The sequence below is a fragment of the Balaenoptera musculus genome, chromosome 17 (genome assembly GCF_009873245.2).
Source record: "Balaenoptera musculus isolate JJ_BM4_2016_0621 chromosome 17, mBalMus1.pri.v3, whole genome shotgun sequence".
NCBI lineage: Eukaryota > Metazoa > Chordata > Mammalia > Artiodactyla > Balaenopteridae > Balaenoptera > Balaenoptera musculus.
Genome location: NC_045801.1, coordinates 8,606,588 through 8,620,153, shown reverse-complemented (window position 1 = coordinate 8,620,153; position 13,566 = coordinate 8,606,588). Strand labels below are relative to the sequence as shown.

The window sequence follows — 13,566 nt, the reverse complement described above, 5'->3', positions numbered from 1 at the left end:
ATTGTAGCTCACTCTTTAGAGACCCCGGGAGCGTGGTATTTGAGCAGCGCAGTTGCATTAACCTTATTGCAATGCAGGTGTTCAAATGCAAGGGCTAAGTCTTTGCTTTGCGAGTTACCATTCTAGGGTCTTCCACTTCCTTTTGTGGGTCCTTAGACCAAATGAAATGACTAGAGTTGGGTTGCACCCTGTACATCCCGGATCTGCGGTCATTCTCGAGTCTTTCCCAAGTTCACGCTCCAAGATACTTGTGCTGTCATTTTCCTCCATCACACAGTTGAGGGACCCTTACAGTTATGCCCCCTTTTCCTGGTCCCTTCTGCCTCTGACTTATGCTTCTCAGAAATTCAGGAACTGTGGCAGTTAAGACATTTTTCTGAGTATTCCTAAGCGACATGAAATGTGTTTTGTCTCCTTCAGCACCATGAGAGTAATGACCCAAGATGGGTTAATCAGAGTAGAACTTTGGGTGAGCACCTGCCACTACCTCTCTTAGCCTCGATTTCCCCAAATGGAAAGTGAGAGAATTGAGCTTAGGTCATGTTGAAGAGTCCTTCCTGCTCTGTCTTCTGGGGTTCGAGGAGTGAAAAGGCTGGCGAAGCAGTGAGATGGAGGGGCACTTGTACTTGCTGAGTTTTTGCTGCATGTGCTGGGCTGGGGGTTGAGCTATTTCATAGCAACGTCTGTGATGATTCTCAGAAAGACTCTGGGAGGTATTGTTCTCAAATACTATACAGATGGAGAAACTGAGGCTCGAGCACTGCGTGCAATAGCCTGAGGCACACAGCTTGGAAGTGGCAGCCCCGGGGTGGGACCTTTGTCCTCCTAGAGCAGGCCTCCTAGCATTCTGCTGGGCATCCCTCGCTCTGTCCCAGGCCCGCCCTCTGAGTCAGTTCAGCATGTGTCTTCCGGTAATGTCAGCAGGGACTTGAAGTATGGTGAGTAGGTCAAGGGTAGCAGGTGGAAACTTATGAGAACTTTGCATACCCAAGGGAGCAGGGCCTGGGCCCCCCACCTGGGCCCCAGCTCGGCTGCAGCTCGGCCTGATTATTTTTAGATCAGCTCTGGCAACTCACATCGGGTCCATCCCCTGCCGCCCCCCGGCCATGCCTGAGTCTGGGTCTCCTGCCTCGGGAGATCCCTGGGACCTGCACACGAAGTTTTGCCTTTGCTTCGCTCTTGCTCTTACCCAGCATATTCAGGTTTCTGAGAGAAAAGTTGTTCCTGGATTTTTTAAAAATTTTAATCACATATATATGGTCCCTGCTTCCCCAAAGGAAAGCTGATGCTCATTTCGGTGGAGGGCTCCGTCCAGCACCAGGTAGCTCTGGTGCTTAATAAGTGCACGGGCAATAGTCTCAGATACCACCTTTTCTCTTCTTTGATAGTGAACGTGCAAGAAGCAGGCTAAGAACTTGAAAATATTTTCTATATTTAAGAAGTTAATATCAATTCTCAGCCTGAGTTAAGCCCAGGCTATTAATGTTTTGCTTCTGCGAGTTTAAGTGTATACGCCATTCCAGACACCTGCCAAGTATTTTCCTATTATTAATCCCATGTTATAAAGAAGGGAACTTGGGCTTAGAGAGAAGAGGTGACTTCTTAGTCATTCACGCAGGCCAAACTAGAGTTCGGGACCCTTGCTTCGAACCATGACAAAGCCCGGCTATTTCTTTTTCACTGAATTCCTTACTGTGTAGGATGTATGAAAATTAAAACAATGAAGGTCATGGTGAATCTGCTGGTCCCGATTCTCTAAGCTGCCTGATTTCACTGTAGGGCACAGCCAGGACTACGAATGAAGGTCTGCTGTGTAGTAAGAACACAACAGGTGTGCCAGGCCTGCTGTGGGTCAGAGCCTGCGCCAGCGACGCCCCCCTCCCAGGTCACTGCCCCCGGCTTGGGTGCTGGCCGCACTGATGGCGTGTGGACCGCTGGGAGCTCACCGCGCCGGATGGGTTTGCGTGCCTCGTGGGAGGAGGGAACCTGAACCAGGTAGTGAGTGCGTCAGCGCGGCGCAAAGCCTGCTTGTCTGACGCACGTACGGAAAGATGGATTGGAGGCTGCTCACCTCTCTTGGTCTCACTCTCCCGGATCATGAAGGAGCCGATCTTCGTGTCTGGCAGCTGCAGTAGCTCCTCAGCTTTGTCTCTGCCCAGCCCTTCAAACAGCCAGCTGGGGAGAAGAAAGACAGCCATGAGCGTCCTGAATATACGCCCCCCCCAAGAAAGGCAGGAGGCAGGTAGAAGTGAGCCAGGCCCAGCTAACATAAAACCCTCTGTTGGGATTGAAAAGATAAAAGAGCAAGGCAATCAACGGTTCATTCATTCATGCATTCATTTAACCTTTCAAATAAAATTCCCAAGTACACACTGCAAGCCAGGTGTTACATTGGATAGTGAGGACACAGAGATGCACAAAGCATCTTTCTTACCCTGTTTCTCAAATGCCAGCTGCACTGTGCCCGTTCCGTATTATATGAAAGCATCCTAAAACATGATAAGGGACCTATCTGGTAGTTTATTTAATGTCTATGTCCCTGATACTCTGACTGCCCGGCTCCTCCATCCATGGGGGCAGGGACTGTGTCTGTCGTTTGAGGTTTTGCCTTTGTGTCCAGGTTATCAAGCTTGGTGTATATCTGTGAGTGAATGAATGAATGAACATGAGAAAGGAAGGAAAGAAGGAAGGGAGGGAGGGAGGAAGGAAGGAAGGAAGGAAGGAAGGAAGGAAGGAAGGAAGGAAGGAAGGGGGAGGGAGAGAGGGAGGAAGGGAGGAAAGAAGAAAGAAAAAAATGGTGGTGCCTAATTTCGCCACCTGATGCCCCACCTTGCACTCATTCTATTTCCTCCTTGTCTTCTCTTTTCAACATATTTTAAACTCAGTTGTCATTGCATGATGCACTTCCATACGTTTCTTGCTTTTTTTTCACTTAACAATTGAAAAAAGCAGTTGTAATACTGTAGTCCAGCTTTCCAATGTAATGTTCACCTTCCAGAGGAGAGTGGGCACTTTGAATACGCTTTAGAAAGCAGCTCGGGACACAAAGGAATCTGTGTTCTAAGGGGAAGGGCCCTTCTCATTTTGCAGACCAGGCTGGGCCAGATCTCAGCATGGAAGGAAATGCTGTTAGCAGCTGGCTGGTGTGTACTCGGAAGCAATTGTACATCCCTTTTTAACTGACTCCGTTTCAGTGAACGTGCCCCGGCTTTCAATCACACGTCTGGATGAGTGCGTGCTGTGACCAGTATTAACACTCTGCTGTTTCTCGCTCTTTAACATTCCCTGTGGCATGAAAGCGGGCCGTTGACGGGGCTGGCTGAGGGATCCTGAAGCACCGTGTGTGAGAAGACGCGCAGGCATAGCGTCCCGTACCGTTTATTTATGAACTGGTCTCCAAGAAAGATTTTGTTACTAAGATCATGATGACGCCATATTCGGCCAAATATTTCAACTATTCCCTGAGGTCTCCATAGTATATGGCATATTAATTATTTCAGCGTACATGACATTCATCCTTTCAAGTCCTTACATGAAATTCCACTTATAAATATGAAGACAATAAAACAATGACAGTAACAACAGCCACGCCTGAATACTAATTATCGGCCACATACCATATTAAGCACTTGAAATCTAATCCTCATATCAACCCCCTAAGACAGGTAGTATTATCTCTCTTTCACTGATGAGGATACTGAGGGTCAGAGTGATTAAGTAATTTATCCAAGTTACCCACGTTGCAACTGATAGAGCTAGAATTGAGATGCATTTTTCGAATTCCATAACCACTATGCTGCATCACCTCTCTTCCTGTTACATATTTTAAGAACATTTATTGCATCTGCTAGATTGGAAGTGCTGTAGTGTCAGGATTACATCTTATTCATCGGGGTTCCTCACTCCCTGCTCCTGCCAGCGTTCAGCACCACATCTTCAACATGAAGGTATCCATGCATGATTGCTAAGTGAATGGATGGATCAATGACACACAGCTGATGAGAAGAGTTCCATGACTCACTTCTCTTTCAGAACATAACTCTCATCGTAGCTACTGCCCCACCTCCACTCAGCTTCGTCATCCTAAGCACAGAGACAGTTTTGGGTGTTCATCATCAAAATCAGTAACACTGCAATGAAGTGCACTGAATTCTATGCTTCAAATATTCAGGCAGTTTGCTCTGCTTCCCCAGGTGAGCAGGTGGCGTGCAGAGTCCTTCTCTGACTGTAAGGAAGTTATTTCTGGATCCCTCAAATGGAAAGTGGAGCTCCCTTCTCCCTTCCTATATGCCAAGGTCTGGCCTTGGTAGCTCGACAGATGAGGAGACTGTGGCTCAAGGAGGTTAAGGAAGTTTTCCGAGGCCCCACCAAGGAAGCAGGGCTGAGACACACCTGTCCTGGCCTGGGTGTGCTGGCCACCAGGGCCACCCGTCATGTCACAACTGCAGGGGAAAGCAACGTCCTTGCTTTCTCATCTGCTGTGCCCGATTATTTAAAGGGTCTCCTTTCCTGCTTGACTTCTCCATTTGTCAGGTTGGGTACGTAAGCATTTTTGTCAGAGCCTGTTCTCTGTGTTCTGGATATGATTTGGTAAGAATGTAGCTAATACGTATTGAGTGCTGATGGTGATGCCAGGCATGGTTTCAAGAAATCTGCATGTATTAGCCTATCTCATTTTCCTAACAACCCTAGACTTTGGTCCCATTACTATATGTTATTATTCCTTTCATTCTATACTATGATCTCTATTTGACGCGTGAGGAAAGGAAACTGATGCTTACAATGTTGAACGACGTGCCCACTGTCACACAGCCCGTAAGTGACAGAGGCGGGTTTGAACTTAGACTGGCTTTTGGCTGCTGCATCCTGTGATCACAGTGTCTGAATCCTGATTGCTACAGGAACACCGCATTAGAGCTGCAAGGTCCATCATTTGTCTTACTATTGAGGAAATCGAGTCTCAGAGAGGGGAAGGTTAGCCCAAGGTCGCACCATTCCTTAGGGACTGAGCTAAGCGTAGAAGTGACCCTCTCGAACCAATACCTTCCTTTCCACTGTCCCAGGCTGGGATCTCTCTATGCAGATGTCTGAGTCACTTGCATAAAGATCATGCTTTATTGATGCTATTTTGGAAATGTACTCACCCATGGTAAACTCTGGCCACACATATTCCAGGAATGTAGCTCTCTCGACCAGTGCTAAGGGAAATGGCTTTCCACCAGCCCCCTTCACTAGAAGGACAAGAACAAATAGAAAAGAGCGAATAGGGGAGTGGCAAAGTGAATGAACGAATGAAGAGAGTAATCAGATTTAACCTGGGATACATTGGGATGTTCCTTTTTTAAGGTCTGTCAATGGCCATGTTAACTGGAATTTCTCCCTATGAAAATTTAGTTTTTAAGTGTATCCCCCCCCCCAGTTCTGAGATAACAGGAAATCTTCCCACAAGTTGGCAATAGCCACCTTTCAGGGGTCAGCAGATGGTGTTTCCAGCTGATCTTCCACAGTTGGAGGCTTTTTAAAAATAAATGTTTGCTGTGCTGAAATAGACCCTGAGATTCAACCAAGATAGTTTCACATGTCTACATCAATGAGGATCTAAATAAAAGGCTCTCAGAGCCCCTATTCCTTTTATAGCCTATTTCAAATCATGGAGAGACAACAGGCTAGAAGGCAATACCTTTCTCTTTATCATCAGAAGTTTTTTTCGGACCTCTGTGTCCTCTTCCTGAGTCTGCACTAATATACAATATCAACCCTGCCTGTGTCGGGGAGATGAGGCCAACATGAGAAGCACACGTTGGATCATCAAGGGCCTCAAAAGCCAAGTTAAGGAATTAAATTTTGTCCATCAGGCAATGGGGAGCCACTGAAGGCTTTAGAGTACTGGCAGCACTAAGGAGGGTTAAGCATTAAGGCCTGCTGTATGGGCCAAATTTCTCACCTCACAACAGGACCAGGGCCCATGTGGAATTGGACAGCTATAGCTAAAATCTAATGATTCCCACCAAAATCGAGTTCTTCTTTTGGGGGCTTTGTCAAAGTTTTGGAAAGCTCACTCACTCAGAAATCACACGCAGTTTCTCCCCACGGCGGAATATCGGGGGGCTGATGTCAGGAGACGGGTAGTCACTCAGCACGGCCAGGAAGTCGCTGTCCACTCCTGGGGAGACAAAGGCAAAGGGGATGTAGAGGCAGAGGGAAGACCTTCCTGGGGACTTTTCAGCTAAAGACACTTGATTGTTTTGAAACAGCAATTTTCAGCTGGTCCTCCTCTCTTCAGGGATGGTGAGGCAGGATACTTGAAGGAACCCAGAGGGTCAGGTGACCTACTCTCATGATCAAGCCTGCCCTGGCCCTGACGTTCCCATCTGAGAAATGGGGATCCAGAGGTCCTTGAGCTGAGGTCACAAGATCTGACTCCATGGTCTGCCCCTGTGTCTACTGATCCATATAATCTTGGGCAAGTCCTGGAATGCCTCCTAGCCTTGATTTTCCCATCTTTAAAATGGGGCTAATAATACCTCTTTCCAGGATTTTTTTTTATGAGATAAGATGAAAGTATGTAGCATCATCCATGAATGATGAGATGTTGTGAAAACGTCCCATCTTATTACCATCACCTCAGGTACCCTCTTTGGGGTTTGTGGGCCCCATGTCTGCAACGTATCAGGGTCGGGGTGTCGGGCTTAGGCTCTGTGAGTTCTGAGGACCCACCAGGGTCAGGAGGTATTAACTCTGAAGCTCAACAAAGCCCTTCTTCCTTGTAGAATGTAAGGTACCGTGTCGGGAATCTACTTAATAGGGACGTTTGCTGGGGAGGGGAGGTGAAAGAAAAATTAAGTACTCATCATACATATGTTGAAAGTAATTCTGGTAAAGTTTTGAAAAGGAAAGCATGCTCTCTCGTTCATTCTGGTTCAGGTGACTACAGCTTACTGTAGACTAGAGATAAAGAGATAGCATGGGAGTTCACGTTTTGACACTAAACAAAGCCTTGTTTCACAGTCTTAGTGATTTGCCGTAATTCGGATCCCTTAGCTGCAGGGGAATATCGGGGTATGTCTTTGGGGAAATAGCATATCCTACAAATTGGCAAATTCAGTCATTGTTTGCTGTGCTGTTGCGTTGATCAGTCTGTCTGCTGGCTGGGCATCTGAACTCAAAATTCTGGGTAACATACCATTTATTCATTCATTTGCCAGTTATTTATTGAGCACCTACTGTGGGCCAAGCATGGCGAACAAAGCAAGCCAAGTCTCCCTGCTCTCACGGAACTCACATTCTAGAGAATGCACCAATAAAGGGGGGAGGGGTCATTCCCCGCCCCCTTCACCCCAAGAAAATCTGGAGAAATCCCAGCCAGCACCTGGGCACCTCAGGCTTGGTGGCCACTTTCTAGGATCCAGACACCCTCATGCTGGGACCTCTAGCCCCTGCCCCTTAGGGCCCATATGTCCTGTAGTCTCCAACTCACATCTCCCCTATCAGACTAAGTCGAAAGAGAACTTAAGTACGAGGATGAATAAGAATAAATGAGAAACGAGTGATCTCCATGGAAGAGCGCACTCAGACGGATTGTTCACTTGGGGAAACTGAGTCACAGACAGTGAGATGGAAATCAAAAGTGATTCACGGTGGCCACAGTCAGTGAAAGCGGGGAGGGCTCACGAGAAGGAGTGGAGTCGCCGGGGAAGGGCTGACCAGTGAGGCCTCTGACCTTCCCTGAGCCTGTGGGGAGGCCTCTCCACACTCTGCTTTGCTATAAAAAGAGTTCTTCCCTTGTGTAGCTCCGGCCCAGTCCAATAAGTAGAGGTGGCACTGCAGTTGGGCTTGAAGCCCGGAGTCCTGAGTTTTAATAAGGGATGGATCCAGACTTGGTGGGACACGAAGCCTATGCACATTTGGAGGTCCCCTTTAAGAAAAAGAGCACGAAATTGCAGATACGGTGTTAGGTAAGGGCCCTAGGAAGGTGCTGGGCAGTGAGTGGGGCCTGGTACATAGGGTTTGTCCAGCTGCCCGGTAAATCGGCCCCGGTTCTGAGGCTGATTTGCCACTCTGAGTGTGGACACATTTTCCCCTCTGGGGTGTGGGTTAGTCTGGGAAATGAGGGGTTGGAAAATGCCTTCATGATGGAAATCTGTCCTTCCTGGACTAATTGCTCCCAAATATGAAAGGACCACTTAGTAACATGGCCTCCACTGCCTCCGAAGCGGTGAGATAGGCCATTGTGTTTTTCTCAGCCGGCCAGGTTCCCCCATCCTCAGAGCCTGTGAACAGTCTGTTCCCTCTGCCTGGACTACACTCTGCTGTCCCCTCTCTCGTCCCTCCCACCTCTGTCAACTCAGAGGTCACCCCCAGAGGGGAGGCTAGCCTGATGCTTGGGAGAGGCCCAGCCCTCCTCTTGTACCCCCTCTTGGGCCCTGGGCTTTTCCCTAGAGGCAATTAGCCAGGGTTGTATGTGTTTTTGCATTTGTGTGGCTATCGGGGAATGGCTGTGAACCTCTAGCCAGGGCTGTATGTGTTTTTGCATCTGTGTGGCTATTGGGGAATGGCTGTGAACCTCTAGCCAGGGCTGTATGTGTTTTTGCATCTGTGTGGCTATCGGGGAATGGCTGTGAACCTCAGGAGGGGCTGGCCGGGGCCCCTAGCCCAGCACCAGTCCCGTCCCACCCAGGATGCCCAAGGCAGGTTTACCAAATGAAAACGTGAAGAGGTCCCCGTGCTACTAGGCCCTTGGAAAGTGCTACTGGGCTAAGGTTTTAAAGGGTCCAGGAGAAGGGAACCTGATCTGCAGCAGGCAGCATGGGGTGGGGAGGGCATCATAGAACCAGCCCCTTCTGAAAAACGAGTGTGGAAATGAGAGGCACAGCATTTATCTGTGCCGATAATGGAAACTTGAAACACGTTGTGTGTCTACAAGAGGGGCTGGGCCTTTGATCTCTGATTCAAGAGTAAGGCTGTGAAACAGAACAACCGTCTTTTCATATTGCTAAAAACAGAAACAAAAACAAAATCCCGTTATAAAAAAATTGTTTCAATCGGGGAAAATAGGCTTAAGGGTCTGGAGAGTTTCAATTTCACAATAAGAGTTGAGTTTCCTGTGGAATTTTCGTAATAATGATGTTTTTTTATAGTTATGACACTTAAACACTGCTGAGAAAATCTTGCATTGGAGCTTCCGCTTCAAGGTTATGGCCTTTGCGTGGTCCTTTGCCAGGGATTTCAGGTCCACCCCTATCACCTTTTTCCCCAGCGTTGGAAAAACAGAAGGCAAAGCCAGTGGAAGATAGAAAGTTCAGTTTGTACTTTTGTGGGAAGGGCGGCCATTCTAAGCAAGGTCGGGGGCCAGGATCCCAGCTAAGTCTTCCCTGAGCTTTGGTCCCTATGGTGAAATAAACGGAAGATAGGAAATTTAAGTTTGCTCATAAAGTTCAAACACATTATTATGGACTTCTGGAGCCCCTGGCTTTGTGGAGAGCAGAGCATTTGAATTAAGTCAGACATATGAGTGATACAGGGAAGCGGAGCTCAGAGGAAGCAGATGGGATTATTGCAGACTCAAGATAAGGAAACAGATTAAATGAAGAATAGTGTGCAGGGCAGACAAAAGAGAAATCCAGGGAGAATTTTCAGGAGAGAGAACCGGCTTTGAAATAAATCAGGCCTGGCTTAAATTCCACCTCCTCAACTTAATTGTTCTGCAAGTTGGAGAAACATTTATTTTTAACTAATCTGAGCTTGATTTCTTCATGTATAAAACTGGGAAATATCAAAATGGGCTTCATCTGATTGGGTTAGGATTCATGAGGAACTGTCTGTATAGAGCCTGCCTCAATCAGTGGCAGCTGGTGTCATGTTTATGGCACCGGGTGGGGTTATCGTGCTGTAATCCAAGGCCAGTCTCAGCCAGTAGTGTTCTAAATTTTGAAAAGCCTCTAGTCCCATAAATTTGAAAATATTCTTATCTTCTAAAAACAAACTCCATTTGCTGAGAACAGAAGATGAAATTCAAGAGACCAAATATTGGTGATAGCTCAACTCAGAAATGAGTCAGACTGAACACTGCACAAAAGTGTAAAATAGGAAATGGATCCAAAAAAGGAAGGAGACTGAGGCAGAACTTACTAGCCACAAATATTACTTGGTCAAAAGAGGACAGGCCCTTTTTTGCATTATTATTCCTTAGAGTAGTATAATCATTTCTTTTAAAATGCTGAAAATCTTTTAGTAGATCCCATTTATAACCATCTTGCAAAAGCAGCCATTCTTTACTTCCTTTGCTCCAATACAATGCTGCAGAACATATATTCTTATTTAAAGGGTGAAGAAACCAAGGCTTGGGGGAGTGTTAGGAAAATGTCTGGGGGAGAGCAGGAGGGTTTCCAAGCTCATGGTCAGGTGCCTAAGCCACTCAGGCCTTTTTGAGACGTAGTTATCAGGCTCTTCCCAGTTGATCTTGACCCCTGACAGGCTGGGACAAAGGCTGATGTAAGGGAGGCTTCAGAGCTGGCACAAGGAGCTCAGTGCCGCTGGCAGGAGAGGAGTAACCAACCCAGTGAGTTCAGCTTCTGCTTTTGCATTTCCTTGAGTCATGCTCAAACTCATGGCCTCGGGAGGGGTCAAAGCAGACCTTACTTTTAGTATCTTTTACTGGAAATACACCCCCCACCCCCCAAACACACACCGAAACAATAAGACAGGGCTAGGCAGACTGGCCTGATAGAAGGTCTACTGAGATCTCTTGGTCACCACGAACCACTTGTACCTGTGGGTCCTGTGTTAAGGGCTGGAACGTGAGACCCAGTGGCCCAGAAATCTCTTGGCTTCTCCATTGCTCAGATGGGACAGAGTGGGACTGAGCAGACCCTGAGGTTCTCAAATGGTACAGCCAGGTGGAGACTCTTGCCAAGAACACACAACCAGTAAGTTGAGGGCCTCGTTTCGGAGCCAGGTAACCTATCAGCAAAGGAGGCAGACTCTGTTCTTGATGACCTGCTCTTCTCCTGGTCACAACTGAGTACCACCTACACTACCGCTTACTTAATAGCGTTTCTCTTCATGTTAATTCAGTTTAAAAAAGCCTTTAGTCCCCTTCTAAGCAATGTGAAATCGGGGGTTTGATGGACTAATCATAATTTGCATGGTATCCTTTAAGTGTACGAACGTTGTACATTCAATATAAAAGTTGAATGATCATGTTGCACCTAAAGCCATCGTATGTACCAGCAGTGGGGTAAGTGAGACCGGGGGGGAAACCTGCATCTAGTCAAAGATCTGATGCGGGTTCCCGTCTGTGTCCCTCACAAGGGCACTTGAGTGTCTGTGTCATTAAATCTGGTGACCACGCTCTCTCTCACTCCAGAAAACACGTGTGCTTCTTGCAAGTCCGTCCCCTCCAGGAACGTGATGCGTGGGTGAAGAGGGGGGACTAGATTCAGGCCACTGACTTCAAATCCCAGCCGTATGGCCTTGGGCAAGTGACCCTGCTCGTCCCTCAGTTTCCTCAACTGCCAAGTTGAAATGATAATAGGGATCACCCCCTGCACCGTGTGAGAATCCAGAGTCGATGTGTCTAAAGCACGTGGCATCATGGCTGGCACATCTAAGCACCAAGTAACTCGAATTATCCTCATGTTACCAGTGAGGACAGAGAGACACTAGGGAGACAGCTGGCTTCTCTCTCTCTCTCTCTTTCTCTCTCTCTCCTTGTGTGCTGGTGTAGGGGTAGCTCTGTGGTCTGCAAGTTTTAGGGGGCTTAAGATGCACCGGGGGCTTGTACGAAATCAGGCGTGCTGCTCCCTCCCGCCACCCCTGGATTCCCACAAGCAGGTCTAGGGTGGGGCTCAGGAATCTGCAGTTTTGATGATTACCCAGGGGATCGAGGCAGGTGGTCTGAGCACCACTCGCTGAGAAGTATTCTGCTGTCTCTGAGGCTCCCTGCCCCCTCTTCCTCCCCCAGAGCCCCACCCGCCCCTCTTTCCACCCACCCTGGCAGCACCCTTGATGCTATGTAAATGCACAGTTTAGCATTATTTCCATCCTTGCATAGAAAGGGGTCTGAGCAGCGTCTGGGTTTGTGTTACCACCTCTGCCAGTGAGATCTCACTTTAGGCCAGGGCAATAAGAAGATAAGGAACGGGGAGAGGAAAAGGTCACAGCAATGTGACTGAATGCTGTTTTTAAGGTGGAAATATGCTATTTCCCTACTCCTCGGGAGTTCCCTGGGTCTCATTCAACTTTGTACCGCCTATGTCGGGCCCAAAACAGGAGTCTGAACCATGTGTAGAATTTGCAGAGAAAATGAGCTATTTGGGATGATTTGGAAACAAGTCACGGAATCCCCAATTCTATCACTTTAAAACTTTTTTGGGGGGAAGGCCATTTAGACACAGCCGAGTGCAATCAGATAGCCTCAAATGGAGTTAAATAAAGAAAGTTCTTCTACCCACATGTATCAGGTGGCTGCTTTGTGCTGCCATTACTGCTGGGGAGGGATTGCTCTGATCTCCATTTGAGAGCCTCCCTCGTGGGAGGCTGTGTGACTTACCTGTGGTCAGGTAGCTCCCAGGGGACAATACAAGAAGCCCAACAAGGTCATTTGACTTTGAGACCTGCCCTATTTCCATCAAGCCCTGCTACCTCTCTGGGTTTTGTGATGTTTGTTCGTCTCTGGGAACTAGACTAATCAGGAATGTTCTGGAAAGCTTAGTTTAGGAGAAAACCGAGGGGCAAACCCATATTACAAAGCATTCACAGTCCTGCTCAGGGCACTTGTTTGTCTAGAAATCCACAGGTTGACCTCCTGCCGATCCCTATGCGGGGCCTGGGGCCTCAGGCCCACCACTCAGGCTAACGTCAGAGGAAGCACTAATTGTTTGTTGGCCCAAAGCAATCCACTCCCACATGACCTCCTAGGCAATTGAGACCAATCAAATGAGTAAGCAGGAGTGTTACCTGAGAGGTGGTTGTTCCATGAAAACCCACATTCTTTACATCATTTGAATCGAGACTAATTAATGTAGCATCAACTGTACCACCTGTCCCTTATTCGATTAGGTGTCAGAGAAAAGAGGAAATCAAGTTAGGACTGATCGCAAAGGAAACTTTTCAGGGGCGGGGGATGGAAAAGCCACCACCCGCCAGCGCTTGATGTGGTTGCCTGGATCACAAATTGGGTACGACCTGGGGAATTCTCCGAACCAGGGGGCGGAGGGTCGGGGAGACCCCTCTCCCTCCTCTCTAGAGGTGACCTCCCGGCCACACGGTGGAAAAAGAGAAACTTATTTCATGCCGATTTGCATTGAAAAAATAAAGGCAAATGGGCAAGTCCTCGGAGGCCCGTGTTTTCATGGGGTTTGCTCAAGCATGCCGCCCCTGTCAGCCCCGTGGGAGGGGCGACCACACAAGATGGGCTCGTGGGCGGTGCCTCCCCTGCCATGGAGCCGGCGCCCTGGGCCTGGCAGTGTCGGTTCTCTAGAAGTGGCCGTGACCAGAGGAGGAGACTAAGACTTGAGCTGGTTTGGAGGAGGTGGGAGAAGGGGCCCAGGGCCTCTCCCATGGCGG

The 13,566-nt window shown here is 48.1% G+C and overlaps 2 protein-coding genes across 6 annotated transcripts in view; one reads left to right on the top strand and one right to left on the bottom strand.

Moving 5' to 3' along the window:
* The window catches only part of TG (thyroglobulin), a 247,796-nt gene that overhangs the window by 162,817 nt on the left and 71,413 nt on the right, over positions 1–13,566 (top strand). The window lies entirely within an intron of this gene.
* The window catches only part of SLA (Src like adaptor), an 84,791-nt gene that overhangs the window by 7,222 nt on the left and 64,003 nt on the right, over positions 1–13,566 (bottom strand). For all 5 annotated transcript variants that reach the window (XR_005017100.1, XR_005017101.1, XM_036831004.1 and 2 more), the window contains 3 exons: positions 6,064–6,163; positions 5,145–5,231; positions 2,072–2,175 (listed from right to left, as the gene is read on the bottom strand). Coding sequence is in view for 3 of the 5 variants with exons in the window: in XM_036831004.1 (XP_036686899.1) it covers positions 2,072–2,175; positions 5,145–5,231; positions 6,064–6,163 (291 nt within the window). In the remaining 2 variants the exon portion in view is untranslated. The remainder of the gene's footprint in view (positions 1–2,071; positions 2,176–5,144; positions 5,232–6,063; positions 6,164–13,566) is intronic.